General features: G+C 39.8%; 1 protein-coding gene across 4 annotated transcripts in view; it reads left to right on the forward strand.

Annotated features, from left to right (window-relative positions):
- Nucleotides 1–20256, forward strand: part of LOC117418208 (dynamin-binding protein-like) — a 50533-nt gene that overhangs the window by 6892 nt on the left and 23385 nt on the right. For 2 of the 4 annotated variants that reach the window (XM_034030965.3, XM_058985353.1), the window contains exons 2-4: nt 10500–10657; nt 10850–10972; nt 12083–14167. In XM_034030965.3, the coding sequence (XP_033886856.3) occupies nt 10513–10657; nt 10850–10972; nt 12083–14167 (2353 nt within the window). In that variant the 5' untranslated portion in view covers nt 10500–10512. Of the gene's footprint in view, nt 1–10496; nt 10658–10849; nt 10973–12082; nt 14168–17763; nt 19021–20256 lie in introns of those variants that run through there. The other 2 variants (XM_058985352.1, XM_058985354.1) reach the window with 2 other exon arrangements.

Genomic DNA, 20256 nt, shown 5'->3' on the forward strand with positions numbered 1-20256 from the left:
CACCAGTATACAGTATTAATACAATTTATGATTGACTAAAGGAAACAACTTTTTTATGATTGTTATCAAATGCAGCATTTAACATCCACATACCAGACCATGTATAAATACCTCAGGTAGATGTTTCTGCACTGAACTGTGTTTGAGCATGTTATCTGATACTGAAGGCTACTGAGTTGAACCCTTAGTGTACACAGGAAGATAATGAAAGATATCTGTGTAATCTTGTATAAGTGGCTCATTTAGACTCACGCTGGTCTAGGTCATTGTTTTCAGGGAATGTCTACACTAAGCTTCCTACCAAGTCATTCACAATACAGAGGCCAGCTGCAGAATTAGGCATGGTGGTGCTGTGCAAGTTCTAACAAGACATGATTTCTTTGTTGTCTTCTTTTTTTAATTGTTAAGCCAGACTTAACATACATCACATTTTGGTTGTTACTTGTATTCTTTCAGAACATTTTTTTTCTTTGCAAATCCATTGCATGTCTGACAAACAGCAAGTTGACTTTAGGCAGGTTGAAACATGGGATTCTTTAAAGTCTGAACTGAAGCATTCTTTTTTGAATGTGCCTTTTTATATCATTGGTAGTAGCTGGAGTGCATTGTGCTTATGAGCTCTCTTGTTTTTAAACTGTACAGCACTCTGGGATGCAATGGCGTGAAGGGCGCTATATGAAAATAAATTGGTATTGTATTGTACAATGCGGTCTCTCTGAGAGGTAAGTTTGAACCTTGACTTGATGTTAAAAAGATCAGTATCCCAGCGGCGCAGTAAACAGCACGTAAGAAAAAATGATCTTAATAATTTACACGCAGTGTATGTGCCTTAAATGGTACTGGTTTGTCAACTGTTTATTTTTAACTAGCCTACATGTTAAACAATCTAACTATCGTTTTTTTTTTTGTTTTTTTTTTAAATACATATTTCAGTGCATGTTCGATGTGTAGATTTCAATAGACCCTAATTTACTGTATTTAGTACTTCGTCTTAATGTATTAGCAAAAGTAATGTTGTTGCTAATCGTGCTGTTCAGTTTTCATTGTGTTTATAAAGTTTATTCAGAGTCTGCGGTTGTGTAATGAATTACTGAAATCAAGTTGCTAATGTCAGCATCCATTTGTTTTATTTGTACACCTTGTCATTAAAACCACAGAGTAGCTGCTATTGCTGCTGATTGAATACACTTTTAGATTTGTTTTGTTTCATATAGCACATTAACAGCATTCATAGGATGTGTACAAAAACGGAGACTTAATTTCACATAGCAGAAAAAGGTAAATTACACAAGCGACTTCATACTGCATTTACGTTTTTTCGGGCAGATTTATAACGGTGATTAAACAAGAAAACAAGAATATATTAGGGCTGGCTTTACAGTGGATTTAGGCACGTTTATTGACCAAGGGGGTTGTCGAAAAGTGACGTCACTACATAGTATTTTACCTGGCCCTGGCGACCAAATTTTAAAATATAGGAGCCAGATGACCATAAGGATTTTGGCCAACTTTGAGCCCTGACACACAGTACAACTGAGGTTATTTCTACTGCTCGATTTAGCAGTAAGATTTTGTTATTTTGCAGACTGAGATGACAATTATAGGTCACATATATAAGTAATATACACCCTGCCTTTATAATTTAGTATCTGTAACAGTGGAGGTGTAACCAGAAATTAAGATGTGTAGGTTAGTTAAATACTCGCCTAAAGGAGTTTACAGCCAGCAATCTAAATAATTATTTTTATTCTTAATCCTTTTTTTAATCCTACTATCCACCCCTCTTTATCAAAGCTCACTTATTCAAGGGGTAACTCATGCATTTGTTTAATGGAAAACCCAGCAGTAATGTTTTAAAAAAATATATATATATATATTTTCTTTTCTTTTTTCTTTTTTAATTTCACTAACCAGCTCCTTCCTTTCCTTTTGGTGCAAATGGCACACTTCAGTAAAATGCTTTAAAAAATTGGGGAATGATACAGGGAGGTGGTGGTGGCAATTAGTGTGTAGAAAGCAGGGTATTTCAGATACTAAAAGCCTCTGTCAAAATAATTCTACTCCACTGTTTCAATATCCGTAGCTGATGGTAATAATTAGGCTTGCGTAACACACTGTCCACCCCACCAGTACATGTACATGGGTGAATAGCTGCTGGGTCCGCTATTCGCTCCTTACAGTACATGAATTAACTGCAGGTCCTTTTGGCATCTTTGATGTTATGCATCGGCTGGTCACTCTAAGATTAAAATAAAGAGACACACCTGAGACAAGCCTTCTGCTTTACAGGAATTTCCCCTTGATTTAAAAAAAAAAAAAAAAAAAAAAACCCACACCACTATGCATTATTAGGGAAGTGCTTTTGATGACTAATGTAATGTGGACCAGGCTATGGAAGAGTTATTATTCATTTGTGACCCCTCTGTTACCCTTCAGGCCCAAAGCATTTGATGACAGCAGTGTTTAAATGCTTATGCACTACAGTTCAGCACCATAGCAAAACTTAAACAACAAAATAAAAACAATACAGGAAGCTTCCAGCTGTGCATTCACCTTGTTATCAGCACAGCGGTCAGACCCTGCACTGGAACCCACCGTGTCTGCCAGGTGCAACACAAACTCCCTATTGTTTGTGGTAAAGGATTCTGAGTTGATAAATAAACCAGCATGTCAGCAGATTGGATTACACTTGCTCTTCAGCTCACCCGCAGTCACATTGCTGCATGCTGCCTTTTGTATCTCATAAATCACATTGTAATGTCATGAATCACACATGCTCTTTGCTGCAGTGCTGAATGCATTGTGACCGGCGAACCAGCTGGTTAGATAGCTAGCATCCTCTTCTCCTTGTTATCTAGTTGGTAGATGATCAGATGTCTAATGTCTCGGATGAGTTTACGAAGCCCTGTCATCTTCACCCATGAAGGTTCGCTATCCCATGCGCAAACATTGTTCATTGGCTTTCTGGTTTTTCTGGCTTTGATCACAACAAGTTAATCGGCTGTGTTAATTCAAAATGACATTCTGGTTAGTTGGACATACTGTATTAAGCAAAGCCAAAGAGTGTGATCGTTCATTTAGACCTTAATAAAAGCTACAGTCTGGACCATTTTATACAAATCAGTGATTAAATGAAACCATTAAATTCCTGAATCCAGAGCAGTTTTCTGAAGAGACACAAGACGAGTTACAGTATAACTGAATGACTGTGATTGACGCAATACTATAGGAATTTTATTATTTAAAGTTACTGTGAAAGCTGAGGATCTTTGGCCTGATGCCAGGCTGGAACCATCCACTTTATATTTTGTACAGGGTTACGTTTGTGAGCTATTTGCAGTGCCTTCTCGGTTATTGCCTGCCTGGGAGGGGTAGGATTAATAAAATAGCATGTGAACAGACACTTACTGTAACAGTACAGCACATGTGTTTGAATGTGTGTGTGTGCGTGCGTGGATGGCACTTTGAGACGGATACTTCAACGGATACTACAGATTGAAATCACTTCCTTAAACTATATTTAGTTTTAGGACTCTTAAGACTATAGTGGTGCCACATTCTGGCATTCTAAAGAGGGCAGTACAGTTGCAGCAATGTCGTCCATTAAAACACCCAATTATAGGTAACTTGAAATTTATGATATACTTTTTTATAAGCTGTATGTTCATTCCAGCTCCTAACTACAGTAAGGAGTGTGTGCTAGCCTGAGCAAGTGCAGAATGTCTTTTAAATTCTAATGTTCCCTTCCCCTGGAGGAAACTGCCTAGGAGTCGCAGTGTAATAGTGTGAGGGCCTGTCATGATGCAACGCAGGAAATATAAATCTTACTGTGACAGACCTGGCTGTTCATGTAAACTACAACCTCATCACCTCTGCAGGAAACCAAACTTGTGTATGGGGCAATCAAAGGTAAAGAAATGTGCTGAAAACAAATGCACTTCCTCTTCAAACCTTGGAACTGTATGCCAAACGTTTAAGACTGTATACTATGCGTTATGGGTTGTACAGTAAGCAAACTATGAAGAAATACAAGACTTACTGTTCGCAGAGCGGCTCTTTAGCATTCAGTAACAATAGTGGGCAGAAGAGATGGGGAAATACTCAGTAAAGGACTTTTTACATTCCTGCACATTGATAGTGAACAGACACTTCTTTGTACCTTTTCATTTCTCCTGTTCTTTTGGCAGCTGCTGGTAGCATTTATTGCAGGAGGACTGGGTGAAACAGATGCAGCCTTCGCCGCAGATCATGATCATGAGGCTCTGTTTATTGAGCTGTCTCTCATAATCCTGTTACTTTCATCGGTGCAATGCCGAGCAGTGAGGTTTTCAAACAGGGCTGTGGAGTGATCATTCAGCCACAAGAGCTGTGTGATGATATTAGCCTGACCAAGAGGGTGTGTTTCAGTATTGTTGACTTTTCTACTTAAATCTGATCTGGTGAGACCAGCAGTGAGACCAGCAGGAGAGTCCAGGAGTTCAGGTTTCAACACTGAATGTGAACCCGAGTTAGGACAAGCAGTGCCAACTGTGTAGGAGCGGCCACGCTCTGCTAGCAAACCCTGCAGTCAACCCCATGCCATGTGCATTGCACAATGTTTTTTTGTTTTTTTTTTTGCCTAAAACGAGAAAAGGGGTAGTATGTAACAAAATAAATAAATACATCTTTGCTCTTTGTCTGGCAGAGCATTTGTCTTTGAACCTCATAAAGGTGTAGCTGGGGGTGGGAAAGAAACCCTAAATTAAACTGGATGAAGGAGAAGGGGCTCAAGGACAGCTGAGTTGCACTACTCCTGCTGCACTGTTTACAAACATGGTACAGTACTGTACGGTATGTTTAACACCCTTGTAAGCAATAAAACGGTTTGGGAATCCAGCATATTTTAAATTACAGCATCTATCTTTTTTTTTGTTCTTTTCTAGTCTTTTTGTAAATGTGTTGGCAATGAAGCTGCAATACAGACAATTTCTTTGTCTAGATGTGTTTTCACAATCACTCATGGATTGTGCCAGCTGTTTGGCAGGATGAAATACATTTTGTGCTGTAGAGCATTGTTTTTTTTGTTTTTTTTTAAACGGTAAACGCCCCCTTGATTAACTTCATGCCATGATCTTGCTGTGGTTAAAGTTCATATGTCACTTATTTCACATTACAATCTGATTATATTTTATTAAACTACATTACACTATAATAGTGTTCTAAAATATATATCATCTATACTTTTGTGCTATAACTAAGAAATTTACAATCGTAAATTTTGATTGCTTGTTTTGATTACTTCTGCCAAAAAGCCTTCATTTCGAATCTTGACATCTGTGACGTCACTAGGGAAAAACACGAACCATAAACATGCATGCATATGTCTGGCATAAACAAAACGATCATACATACAGGCCTATTTCGCGATGGTTAAACGGTGTCAAAAATACATTTCACCTCAGATAGGCACAAGGGAATGCATTGCATGAAAAAAAAAGTACTGTATTCCGTGACAGTTTACTTTTATATCAAAAATAAATTTTTAAATAGCTGCATCTATAAGATACAGATATAAAAATGATTACCATAGATTTTTTTTCTTACCCTGTGCACACCCTGTGGTTATACAAGATGCTAATAGAATGATGTCCTGCACATACTTTGATTTCAAAGACAATAGAAGCTTTTTGTCAGATGTTCAAGGTCTCGGATCAGTTGTCACAGACTTAAGACAATACATTCATTTAAAAAATGAAGCTGAACTCAGACTGGGAGAGTTCCTTAATGCCACCCAAACATTTTTCAAACCTACCCACATTAATGAGTCCACGACCGGACGTATTCTCATTTCTGATGTGTGTAATTGGAGCTCAACTAGTACCAGTTGCATTATAATGGAACTCTAATGTTATGGCCTCCAGACCACTGAAGCATGGCTTACAACTACAAGAGTGGAGACTGTTTGAGTCGGATTATAATGTTGTCTCTTACATAAGCAAAGATCACTCTACTCTGAGGTGTCATTCTAATATTCCTTTATTACAGCCTGGGACTGTTTAGGGCAAAAGGCAATAAATGGCAAGCAAGTTGTAATGCAATACAGACTCGGAAGGAGAGGGACTACGACATGCAAGACAGAATTACAGTGCTTTGACTGGGTTCTGTATTATCTGAACACTGCATTTTCTTACACAGTATTGTTCTAGTTTACTTTAACATTGTAATACTATAATGGCAGTACGCTGTACAATATGTGTTCCACCTAGATGCCTGCACATCGAAATGCTTTTGTTAGTCCTGAAATGTGTACAACCAGCTGATACTGTGGATTTAAGTGGTGTTTTCCCAATACTTGGCCTGTTTTTGGAATGGTTCTGAGAGCCCTGGGGCTTATTTGAAGCATTCATCAAAAAGACATGTCTAGTTCATGAAGCCGTTTTTCTGTATTTTCATGGCGTTTCCTACAGCTTCCTTTGATTTGAGAGTATAGAGAGCTCCAGAGTTCTGGAAACCACTGTCTCAGTTCAGTCCTTCCTTTTTGCAGCTATGCAAGCTTATTGTTGCTATCTTTGTGTACGAAACCGTCGATGTCAAAGGAATCTTCTCCAGTAGTACAAGCACAGGTTGCAAGCCTGAATCGTGTTTGTATGTAGTTTGTAACACCAGTAAATGACATGAGGTCAAAAGACTGCAGCAGGTATTCTGTTTGATAAAACGGTGTGGTAAACTTGTAAGAGCTAATGGAGTTATTCTGCAACCACAGCTCAGTTACAAATTCATACTGCACTGTATTACTTTTATTAAATAAGACAAGAATTGTATTACATAAGACAAACACTACTAACTGTGTGTATCCAAGTACAGATCCAATATTACAGAAGCATTCATCCTTGTATAACTATTGACATTGAAGCCAAGTCTCTATTATAAATATGGCTTCTGTTTTTATTCATTTCATTTTTTGGTGCTTATTTTTTAGGTATTTTTTTAGGTAATTGTGTTTGTTTTTCGGAGCTTTTGCTTTTTATATACTGTATGAAGTTATTGTTTTCGGTTACTATTTTTTTTCTGTCACATATGTATAGTAACTCAACAGTACTTGCACACTTCAGTTGTACCTTCTTTCCTTTGCTGTCTTCCACAACTAAGTCTTTATGGTCACTGGCATATTCTTCTGGGGTTTTTGTGTGTGTTAGCATTTTTTTTTTTTACATTTCGCCACAATTTGCAGTTCTGTTTTAAATTCCACGAGCATGTAAATATAGTACTATAGCTTGTAATCTCGTTCAAAATCTCGCAAGCGTGTTACAATCCGCCCCTAGAAATGTAGGGATTTGCTGCCACTCAGTAGTTGGGGTGGGTTTAAAGTTTTCAAAACAAATCAATGTGAGATAGTATACACTACAAGTCAGGTAGGAGGGACATTGCCCAACTGTGCTGTGAAATGTATTATTATTATTATTATTATTATTATTATTATTATTATTATTATTATTATTATTATTATTATTATTATTATTATTTTTATATTTTGTAATTGTAATTTTTTTAACAGGGAAAGGGGTGAAGTCAATGTGAATTGAGTAACCATTTCCAGTGTGTTTCCATTGTGTTTCTTGGATATACACAGATTTTCATTTTTTTGTAATCTGGTGTTTTAACAGTTTTAATCGGTTAAAACCGAAAATCAGAAGCCCTAATTATAAATGCTACTTTGCAGACTTGTGGTATATATTCTTGTATATTGTGGCAGTGAATGTTAGCTGTGTTTATACTTTCTCTGAAGCTATTTGTGCTAAAGGTCAGTTTTGCCTAATTAAGACCTCATAGATAGCTATGTAAATGAACACATTTTTCTCTACCCCACACACTCACAGCATGCACGCACACACACTGATACGCACACACACACACACTCCCATTCTCTGAACTAAGCACTGTACTTGCTTTAAAGATATTGAGGGAACATGCGGAGGTTAGCTTTCTGTATGTGTGTCTTAAAGCATCTTCCCCTTTTATACAACATAATATTAATGGCTTCTCTTACACAGAGCCTTGTAAGATCCTACACTACTGTATATATCTAAAAATAATACCTTAAACTAAATGATGCGTTTGGCTTTTTGACTGTCCTTGGGATGCAGCTTTATTGAACAATAGCAGAGGTCAGTGCCCAGCCCCAGATCTCCCCAGGAGATAATGGAAACCAAGCAAAAGTGTTGTGAGAGTTGTGCTGTAACCAGACCTGGTTTGGAAACTCTGGCTTTCTTGAGGTTTTGTAAAAAAATAAGTCATGTATTATAATTTGAAGAGCATTACCACAAGCCAATGAGGTCAGGCTTCTAACACCGCTGTCAGTTGAATCTAAACTGGAACATGCTCCACAGTCAATGAGGCTGGGTGATGAATACTCTAGCATCTCTCACAAATAGTATACATTGTTTACATTGAAGATGGTTTCAGCAAAACCTCTAAGTATCGTAGTACTTCTGAGAATTGTTATTGGTGTGCTTGTATTTATTTTAGAAGTTTTAAAGTTCTAAATAATTCTGGACAGACGTTTTTTTTGTTTTCTCACCCAGTCTGCTTTTGAAGCTTTATTTCAACAAAATCAATTCCTTACCTTATTTGAAGATCTTTTTTTTTTTTCTTTTCAGCCCAGCTGCCAAAACAAGTGACCACTTTGAAGTTGTGAATCTCCACTGATAAAAATGCAAACCTGTAAATAATTAGCACAGTGTTATTATTGGCTCTTAGTTTGAATTTAGTGCATTGTAAATGTGACACACACGTCTCTTTAGTATGTGCCCCCCCTCGTTGTTTTGAGGGTGGTTAATTAGGGACCTTACTCCTCTAAAGTGTGCCAAATGTGTTGTCAACATGGCCTAATCAGATTGTGAAATAACAAAGCATCACTATATAAACAGCGGTGGCCAGTTGTTTTGGTATTGTAACCATTATCTGTTCAATTTAAACAAATATTTATAAACACTTCTTTATATTAATTACAACAAATGAAAACGCTGTAGGGCCTATGTGGTGTATGCTGGTACAGTAAATCCACAGCTGTTGTGTCCCATAATCATTTTCCTTTTTTTTGTACATAGTTTTTCTTTCCACTATAGCACAAGAGATGGCTCTTGCTGCTTGCAGAAAAGCGGATTAGGGATTCAAGCTCTGGAATGTTGAATCAGCAGTGACCCCAGAAAACCTGTAATAAGCAGACTGGGTTCAGTTTCTGTCCTTCCTTTATGAAACTCTTACAAAGTATGATCAAGAGTCTAAAAGCAGAAGAGTAAAGAAACCGCAAACCTGTCGTGTCAGTCCAGACTGACCACATTGGAATTGCACTCAATCACAAACCTGTCTTGACATGGATTCGTTCCCAGTCATTATTGACACCGATACCTGGAGCCTCACTGACAGACAGCAAAGTCAAGCAAACTGTTAAACAGGAACACTGAGAAACAAGCCACCTATTGATCTCAAAGTGCTTTGCTTTCTGTTGTTCGCTTCCAAGTCGTTGTCTAGGTACTGTAGAAGAAACATCAATAGCTTGATTGTAATTTGTTTATTTAGCAGACGTCTTTATCCAAGGTGACTTGCAGAGACTAGGGTGTGTGAACTTTGCATCTGCTGCAGAGTCACTTACAACTACATCTCACCCGAAAGACAGAGCACAAGGAGGTGAAGTGACTTGCTCAGGGTCACACAGTGAGTCAGTGGCTGAGGTGGGATTTGAACCGGGGACCTCTTGGTTACAAGCCCTTTTCTTTAACCACTGGACCACACAGCCTCGTAGCAGCTGTGTATACTTTATCTTTTTGAAATTGCTATTTAACCCTTTTGTTTTTCAAAGGACAGTACACAAAATCTGAAGTTCGCTAATAACCAGCGATTCCCTCAAACAGAGGAGGGTCTGTTCCTAGTGCTTTAAATAACGCCCTCTTTGTTGTACGAGATTTATCTAGACTTTCTGAACAATTTATTTTGGCTCTCTCTCCCATTTCCTTCCTTGCACTGAACCAACACCCCTTTTGTGAGCTCTGTTGTGACAGCCTTTCTGTTTTCAATTAAAAACCATTCATGACTGGTACAGTAAATGTGCATAAAAAACCACAAACAAACAGCTTTTATAAGAAACTGGATTACTCCTAAAGTATTTATTTTCACTTGTAAAAATTATGCAAGAAAGAAAACTAATCTGAGTGTAGTATTATAATGATTTCATATTGATTCCATTTGAATAGAACATTTTTTTGTATTTTTTTTCAAGCTCGCTTTTGCCACCTACTGGAAAGTAGGAGTAGTCTAGCTGCTTGGTATTTTGGCCATTTTTTTTCTCTCCATTGATACAGTACTGCAATGTTTTATACAGGCATTAGGAATAAAGACTGCTACTGCATTTGCTTGAAACATATTAAGAACACACCCTCATTTTGATAATGCTAATGTGGTAGCAGTTAGTTGTTGAAGATGTTTTCTCTGTGGATCTCACTGACTCTCTGTTTGTCCAGCAGTCTCTGATGAGTGATGGAGTCGGGCACCGTGGTGCGCGCTCTGTTCCAGTTCCGCCCCAGCGTCTCCGAGGAGCTGCCTCTCTTCCCCGGTGATGTCATCGAAGTGCTCGGAGTGGTGGATGATTTCTGGCTGCTTGGATGCAAAGGTGGAGTGGCAGGTACTGCAGCAGTCAATGCATCCAACTTCAATTAAGACAGCTCGACTTTTTTGGCAAATTTTTGGGAAAAAAAAGTTGAATGCTGCCTGAAAACAAATGTCTGTTTTGAATGATGTGTAATTCTCCCTTAGAGGCGAGTGCCTCCAGGTCTCATTGAAAGGTTCCTCAGTTGGGTTGTGTTCCTTTTTCCAGGGCAGTTTCCCAGCACGTTCGTGGAGGCGGTTACAATTCCCAGCACAAAACAGAGCGAGAAACTCTACGTCTGCATCAATGACTTCAATGCACTAGATGTTGGCAATCTTCCCATTAAAACAGGTGAAGTCCTTTCAAATCCCTTGAGACATGACATCTGATTTTCAAGTGGGCCCTGGATTGTAAACACAGTATGCTACTGGCAAAGTTTCGTATCATATGTGATACACCCAATGACCATTACAGGGCTAAAGACTGCATCCCTCTCTCATGACTTCATTAAAGTCGTATTAATTTACCCTACCTCTCTGCTCAGTTGATATTTTGCTGCTCTTTTTCCCGTCTAGCTTAATTAAGAAAGATAATGTGTTTGCATGTACTGTAGGGTGGGCTACTTCACCTTGTAGGTTCCACAGTTCATTGTTTTGTATTGCAGTTGAACCTGTTAAGCAACAGACAATACAATTCAGTTATTCATCTGGAACTTCAAACTCTCAGTCACAACAGAAGTTTTAGAATGAAACTTAAGACTAAAAAGAAATGTAGTATCTATGTCGACCACCAGATGTCTCACTTTGACTGAGGTTTTAGTTCCATTCCTCAGTACGTACTGGATGTTGTTTGTAGCCCTTTGAGTAATAGTTTTGAAATGTATTGCTTTGTTTGAAAAGGGTGATGTTGTTCTGTTTTTGTACAGTTTTTTAAATTAAATGCATATATACAGATTTGTCAATGCTGGTTTTACAAGCATGCCTCAAACCTGATATTTATACCCCATGCCATTTATTCCTTGGCCTCTCTCAAGCAGAGACGAGATTGTCACATTGTGTGGTGGTTTTGTGATGGAGACAAATTGTCCACGGGAGGCAAGGTTTAAACCACCACTTGTGACCTAAGGTGGATTTGAACCCAGAGCATGGATGCATATTGTCTGGGTGTTAACCCAAAATACCCACCCTCCATGCATCTGGCAGCTAATCATTTCCACAAGCCATCATTGTTTTGCATAATGTACTTTCACATGTTTAAAATTGAGCCAAAAAAGGAAATGCCAGAGAGAGAGTAATTAGTTTGCATAGACATTATGCTTCAAGTGGAAGCCACAAATCTCATCAGCGTTTTCCTTCAACCTTAAAATCTGAAGCAGCAGCAGCACAACCACTTTTACCCATGTGTTTATAGGTGCCTTCCTGTTTTTAGTTTATGTATTTTGTGTTTTGTATTTTTTTGCAGGTGACGTAGTAGTTGTTGAGGATTCTGTGGACAGTAATTGGCTGAAAGGCAGAAGTAGCTGGGGGTCTAAGGGGATATTCCCTTTATCCTGCGTCAAAGAGCTCCATCTCTCCTCCAGGTCCCGCAAAATGTCCAAGAGGTCCGTATCGGAGGTCCCGAGCTACGCCGTGGGCCAAGCCAGAGCCTTGCTGGGCCTGTCCGCTCAGTTAGAGGAAGAACTGGACTTTATTGAAGGGGATATCATAACAATAATTGGAATTCCTGAACCAGGCTGGTTCGAGGGAGAACTTGAAGGGAGGAGAGGGATATTTCCAGAGGGATTCGTTGAGCTTTTGGGTCCTTTGCAAGTTGCGGAGGACCGAGCATCCCAAGATGACCATGACAACTACGACGAAAGCGATGTGACCGCTGAAATATCACTGGGGCCCGAGGAAGGCGCAGGAGTTTACGGAGTGGCCCTCTATCAGTTTAAGTCCATGGAACCAGAGGAATTGGATTTTGATGTAGGAGAAAGAATCCAGATACTCGGTACTTTAGAAGACGGCTGGCTGGAAGGCAAGGTCAATGGCCATAGAGGAATATTTCCCCATAGGTTTGTAAAGATTGAAGATCAAGATATAGAGCCGGAACACGAAGAACCCAGCAGCAGAAACAATGGTGATTATGAAATGTATTATAACAATAATGATGTGTATCACTGGCACGGGCAGGAAGAGTATGCCCATTTACGAGATGTGGATTTCTTCAATGGACAGCCTGCCCATGATACTAGTACTGTCATGGCAAAACCAAAACCTGTATCCTCTAGCACAAAGCCGGGTCATGAATCTTGTAGAAACCAGACACAAAGCAGTTCTAAGACTAGTGGTATAGATAATGTTGCTTTGGGCACAAAATACAATAGAGAAGAAACTGCCACTTACAGCTACAAAGAAAACTCAAGAACAAGTCTGATTAGTCTTGTCTCTTCAAAACCTGTGCTTCCTCCCAGGCCAAGTCTCCATTCTTTAAGTAACAGGTTGTACTGCAGTGTATCAGATGTCTCAACAGGCCACACAGCTGACAATACAGACACAGAGGTCTCGCCTGCACCAGCTACCAGAACACTAAGCTTAGTAGCAAAGAATGGAAGCAGAGATTCAAAGGCTCAGATTCAAAGTTTGCATTGCAGTTGGTCTAAAGACTGCCAACGCACCTCAGATAGAAAGAATACAGTTTTCCAAGATTTGGCCAGTTTGGTTGAGGATCCAAAACAGAAGAAGAAACCTCGTTTCGCCAGTGTGGGTGGTTATGATCTCTTACCTGGCAGAGGAAGCCATGATCCGACAGCAGGTTCAAGAAAAACAGAATCCAACGGCTTACCCGGATCAATAACTTTGGATAGCTTTGCAAGTTCAGGGACAGACTTGGATTCAAAACTCTCAGAACAGCTTGCCCAATTTGAAAAAAGTTTACCTGGTGCTATATTTGGGGAACACAAGAAAATATCTAGGCATTTCTCCATCCTGGACTACAGCAGTGAAAATGATATCATGCGGGGTTCTCCTAACTCCCTGGACCAGCAGGAAGCCACTTCTTCATTGAAGACTAGAAAAGCATTGAGACCTCCACCTCCCAGACCCCGCATTCTCAAATCCGCGGCGGCACAAGCAGCTGCAGCCGACTCCGAGGATGAGCCGCGTGCTCCTGCTGAAAGTGGACCTTCTCAGTCTTCCTTCTCTTTCAAACCATCCAGGCCAGCACCTCTGCCTCCGCAGCTAACTCCCAGGAGGGATGCTGGATCTCCAAAGCCAGACGTTTACCAGAACACTTGTTCTGACGACGGAGATGTTTTTGCGGAGGAAGAAGAGCTTCAGAATCAAAGCGAGTGTGGCCTCATGGAGACTGAGCAGGATCACTATTCACTGCTCCTCAGGCTGCAGGAGGTGGAGAGAGACATTGAGATCTACACTAAGACCACAGATGAGCTCAGACTGATGCTTGATGAACAGGATGATGAAGCCATCAAAGCACAAACTCTGGAGAACCTGGGGTTTTGTACCTCTAACATTGAAACACTTACCAAGGAGCTGCAGCAGCTGAGAGGTGAGTTGAGAATTCATCTATTTGTATTTGTTAGACTTGAACTCAGTCTTGTTTGTTAATTTATTTAGATTATTGATTGTGTTTCAGACAAAAATGTGCGAAGGACGATTTGGAGTAAAAAAAAAAACTATTTTTAGGAACCTTGCCTTTTGGATTAAGTGTATTCTTGAACACATTTGATTGCATAGATGTTAATGCATGTTTACACTTGTATTTTTTTAATTTCCAAAAATGGATGTGACCCAATTAGTGGAATGGTATATATAAAATCCCCTATAATGACAAGCAAAATTAATTTTCATCTTAAAGGGGTCGGCACTCCTCCTCTCACAAACATTTCTAGTATTCCTGTGAGAATTAAACTTCCAGACCATATCTGGCCTGCCTGGGATCCATCTTTCAACACAGATACAGACCAGTTTGAGAAGAAACAAACAAAGTTATCAAATTGCCCACACAAAGCCAGGCTGTACCAGCTGGGTTCCATCTCCACCTACCTGTACGATAGCGGTGAAACCAAAGCCAGACCGGGCAGTACAAAATGGGTTGCCTAAAAATCCTCTGTTATACTTGTGAGCTGTTTTTTTTTTTCATTCTTGTTGTTTTATAGTAATAATTTAAAAATTGTTCACCATAGTCTGGTTTCACCAACCTCTGACTTTTGGTTAGTCTTAATGTTATTTAGGCAGATTTTATAATATTAACAGCACTTTCCCCATTATCAATCTGGCCGTATCTATGAACAACACAACAGACTATACTTTCCGAAAGGCCAGGCTGGGATAGTATATTGAGATGCAACATGAAAAACATACCAGACTAAGAAGTTTCTTTAATTTTACTTGGATGGTGAAATTTATAGTTGCTATAATACTGTACAGGTAAGGAATAGCAGGACACATAATGATTAGGTCCTGGGTGCAGATCTAAAGCAAACCGTGGACGGCAATGATTTCCAGCAAACCTGCGGCTTCAAAACCCCTGCCTGTTCCTCAGTCTGTTTATAGCACATTAGTATGGTGTTGCAGGCTGAGCAAGCGAAGGCCTTCAAATAAATCAACTGCCACTTTTAATTATGATAAACTGAATGTGTAATGCCACTTGAGATATCTGTGTAAGTTTCTTAAGTTAAAACGCTTCAATGCATTGATTACACAACCGTTTGAGCTTGTGCGTTAAAATGTGCTCGGAATGCATCCCTCATTGACGGTCATTTTCACATCTACATGTAGTTCAGATCTTGCATTCCTTATAGTTGAATCTGTGCAGATGGTTCCACTTGTCTCTGCCTTTGGCTGCTTACAGTTGAATGTTTTGAGCTCTAAAACGTAATCTTTTGTTCTCAACTATTCAAATATTATTAAACATGCCTTGTAAGAAGCGAAAGGTTTCTCCTGCAAGATATCCAGCCTGGTTTTGGAACGCCATGGTGTGTCCAGTTTGCTTCTCATCACCTTTCTCCAGTATTCGGATTAGGCGGGTCTCCAGTAAGAAATTCAAAGAAGGTAATTTTAAATCCCCTCTGCTGTTGTATGAGCGAGGGCAGGATACAGTGTGTCATGAACAGAAGCTTACAATTGAATTGAATACAGAGTCATGTTTTGCTTCTTGTGCAATTATACTTGAACAAGTGTCGCTTGTTTGAAGTACTACCATAACTCCAGGGGGACAGATAACAATAACACTTGCTGTTGACTTAAGTTGTAATGTCTCTCACAGTAAAATAATGCAGGGAGTGGTCAATATCATCTGGTTTTACCGGATTTGCAGCGTTTTCATTCTGCTTAATAACAATGAACCTATCCCTTTTTTGGATGAAATGTTATGTTTTGTTGTGAAATATTGTACAGTATGTTAAAATGTTTTAATGATGCATGAGGGTACAGTATGCTGCTTGAAATCTTGGGTTGTGTCTTAATGAGTGAGCATATTTGAGTAAATACATTTCTTGTGTGATTTCTGCCTTTTATTCATTATTTATCAGTTCTATTTTTGCTGTCTTAAACAACATAAACATTTAATAATGCGCTAGTCAGCAATATTTATAGGATCACTGGAGAGATAGTGTAGAAACGTTCCTTAATTAGTATAGCGTTCACTTAAGGTGAAGTATAACGTCTATTGGTAGTTCTAGGAAATCTGATTACAATGTTTGCAAACAGCACCCAATGTTGTTAGACTGTTATTCAAACATAAAATGTTGTGTTTACTTTGCTAACAGCCTCACAAAGTTGGGCACACAAGACCTCCTTGGGGTTTTCTGTGTGTAATCACCCCAAATCTCGGGCTGCATTGTGTGACACCTTGTGTATGCATTTTAAAAACCAGCAGGTGTTTCAATGTTTTGGAGTGCCATTTTGACTCTTAATTTTGTAGCAGGGCTGTCGACAGTGTTAGAGGTCTGGGACAGAGAAGCGAGAGCCATGATCACACACAAAGAAGTCCTGTTGGGCTACTTTTACTCTACGGTGAAATTTGATTTGCTGAGTGACTGAATAAGGGTGTATTTTCAGGAACTGCTTGCCCAGACCTGATGGAAAGTTCTTTGTCTGAGCAATTTGCTACAAGAAGTTATTACAGTATACAGTAAGTAGGTTTACACGTGCAGGGGTTTGACAAAAAATGAAATGCCTAGGCGTTCTGGGTGGCACCAGACTCTAAATGCATCTGCCAAATAATTAAATAATAATAAGGGACTCTTCGAATGAAAGGCCCCCAGGTACAATTATGTTAACCTGTGTATTTATTTGAGTTGTGTGTAAACATCCGAACAGAAGATTTGTGGTCATGTATCGTACACTTACTTCAGTTACAGTCTTGAGTGTATCATTGATACAGAGAATAGATCATCTATCAACATACCATGTGAAATAATAGCATTAATAGTGTTCTTAATGCCTTTTATCAACTCTACTGGGTTCCAATTTCCAGTAACTTCTTTCTTCTGTAAATTGCATCAGGATTTGTAGCTTGGAGGGTTTAGGTACCCATACGTATCCTGACTAGGCTACTGTAGCCCCTCCAGTGGGTCTCTCCATTGACTGAAATTCTGAACTAGATAAAACCATTGACTGAGAATAGGGACAAAGTAACAACTGCCCTTTGTAAGGGAGAAAGCTGATTTCACTCTGCAAGAATGGCTGTGAAAAAAGGAGTCGGTTTGTAAATAGGGAAAGCTCGCTTTTATAATTCTCAGTTTAACATGTGTACATTGAAACCCTTTTCAAGTGCTAATTGAAACTCATTTAAATTAGCACAGATTCACAGTTTAAATGTTTAGCTTGATAGCTCCTCTTTTTTATTGTTTTTTTTTTTTACAAGAGACATTTTTGCCACCTTTATAAAATGTGCAAATCAGTGTCAGCTAACAGCAGTGGTCTTACTCTTAATGTACCAACAAACCAGGATTACAAAAGTGGCTACAAGTCGACACTGTATGGAAGTCGAAAGCAAGGATTGTATCCTTAATAAAATCAGCTAAGATTGGGTTGGGGTGGCTGTCAACACCAGACAACAACCAGGTTGTGCTGTCTGCGCAGTCTCAGTAGTTAAACACCTTACCCACCCACAAAGAGAAAATATAAGCTGCCTTCTCATGCAAGAAACAGTGAGAGACACTTTGTTACCCAATCAGAGCAGGGCAGTGCTCTAATCCAGGTCATGTGACTCGGCTCAATAATTAACTCTGTGTGCTTGCTAGGAGAGGCTATTTACCCACAGGCTGCTAAGGTGAAGGAGGGATTGCTCCATAGCTGGGAGCAGTCAAAAAAGGGAGTGCCTGTGCAATTACTCAAGCTGAAACCAAGTACCTGCAAAGTTTCAGCCATGTCTGACAGGTGGAAGCTTTCACTGTCAGTCTTTATTGAATGCAGCCTGTGCTGGAGGTAATGGAGATTATACCAGGATCCCATGAAGTGTAGGAATGAAGTCCTCGGTCAGCAGAATGTACAGCTGGGAGAATGAGAGGTACCCTCTGGAGGAGAGGCGGTACCGGGACCGTGGGAAGAGTAGCTGGGAGTATGAGGACTATGAGAGGATAGACACTCGCTATAGAGACTACAGGACATACAAGGATTGCAACCCACCTGGACAAAACTACAGGGATTATGACAGATCTGGAAGACACTACATGGAATGTGACAGACCAGAAAAACAATACAGGACATATGAAAGACCAGAACAACAATACAGGACATATGAAAGACCAGAACAACAATACAGGACATATGAAAGACCAGAACAACAATACAGGACATATGAAAGACCAGAACAACAATACAGGACATATGAAAGACCAGAAAAACAATACAGGGGATACGAAAGACCAGAACAACAATACAGGACATATGAAAGACCAAAACAACAATACAGGGGATACGAAAGACCAGAACAACAATACAGGACATACGAAAGACCAGAAAAATACTGCAGGGAATATGACCGGCCTGGAAAATGCTATGTGGAACAAAAGGCATATCAGTTATCTGATGACCATGAAAGACCTGAGCGGTACTGCAAAAGCTCGGGGGTTATTGAGCAGGAATGTGGTGACTATGAGCGCAGTGGGAAACACTACAAAGAGTGGAGTGGTGGCCTGGAATGCAAGCAGCAGAGCGTCCAGGCAGATCGGCTTTCCGGGGAGAATGGTGTTGAAGATGGGAGGTATAACGGCATTGACCTGGCCGAAAAGTCCTGCCAGGACCCGAAACCATTGTATTGTAAATATGAGGATCGTGACGGAGAAAAAATAACAACAGACACAGGATCCTGGGGCAGAAACAACCGATACCGGAGAACAGCCCCCAGCACTCTGAGATGCTCAGAGTTTGCTCTCAACAGAAACAAACCGAAAGGTAAGAACACAGCTTTATTACAGACTCGCAGAGTCAAGGGATCCTTCTGTTAAAGAAAGCACAGCAGCATTCAAAAGATATGTATACAGTTCTCCTTGAAAGGTTAAAAGTTTCTAGAATGGAAACCGGTCAAACAGGCTCTCTCTCTCTCTCTCTCTCTCTCTCTCCTCTCTCTGTCTCTGTCTCTGTCTCTGTTTGGTCCAACTGAAAGAAAAGCTTGTTTAAAATCTGGTATCTCAGTATTTGGTGAATCAGTATGTCTAGTGTCTGTCTCTTATTTGTGGAAATTACAAGACTTTTGCTAACTTAACTTGATGGGTACTGCTGCAGGTAGTGCACTTGTTTCCTCAGTATATCTATAACCTGGTTTGCAGATATTGGTGGTGTTACAGCCTGTCCAATATGTGTAGTGCAATTGCAGTAAAAGCTTTGCATTTTATTCCATTAAACATGTGCGCCTCCACCTCCTACTTCAGGAGTGAATCGGTAGCATAAAATGCTTTTTTAATACTGCGTACAGTTCTGCCCCAGCATTCTATATTTATTTATGCAAACATCTTGACAGCAGCACACATGCTAAAGCAACTGGGCATTTCTAAAATACAAAGAATTAAAAAAATTTGTGCAAAGCTTTTTTTTTTCTTTTTATATATATATAGATAAATGGATAAATAAATTCTCTGAACCAATGTATGATTTCAACAGCTTTTAGTGCATGGGTGCTTTGGGGCTGTGCTGAAACATGCATTGCTTGGAAAGTAGTTTATGCTGATTATGGTTACTGGTGTTGGCTCCAGTTTTGGGTAACTCCATTGTAAGTATTGGGGGCGTTAACTTCCACAGTTCTGTTCATCTTGAACTGATCTGGTAGCAACCACATTCCTTTCAAGCTATTGTGTTGGTGTTTAGGAGCTGGAATTTACCCTCCCCCATCCCAATTCATCCTATCCTACCCTTCCCAGAGTAGCGCCGGTAATCCGAGGATTGAGTCAGTATTACTCGGCTTCATTGACAGTATGCTGAAGAAGGGATCCTGTCCAGAATAGCAGCCCCCTCCCCCTCCCACAGACGCACACTTATACACTGGATCTGCTTTACAGAAACCCATGGGAATGGCCTGCCCCGAGACTTGCCTGCTAAATGTTACTCTAAAGAGAGTTCATGAGACGTGGGAGTTTATCAATTGAGTTTTCATGGGTTATTTGCCACATGCCCTCAGTTCAACATGACTTTGGA

The sequence above is a fragment of the Acipenser ruthenus genome, chromosome 13 (genome assembly GCF_902713425.1).
Source record: "Acipenser ruthenus chromosome 13, fAciRut3.2 maternal haplotype, whole genome shotgun sequence".
Classification (NCBI taxonomy): domain Eukaryota; kingdom Metazoa; phylum Chordata; class Actinopteri; order Acipenseriformes; family Acipenseridae; genus Acipenser; species Acipenser ruthenus.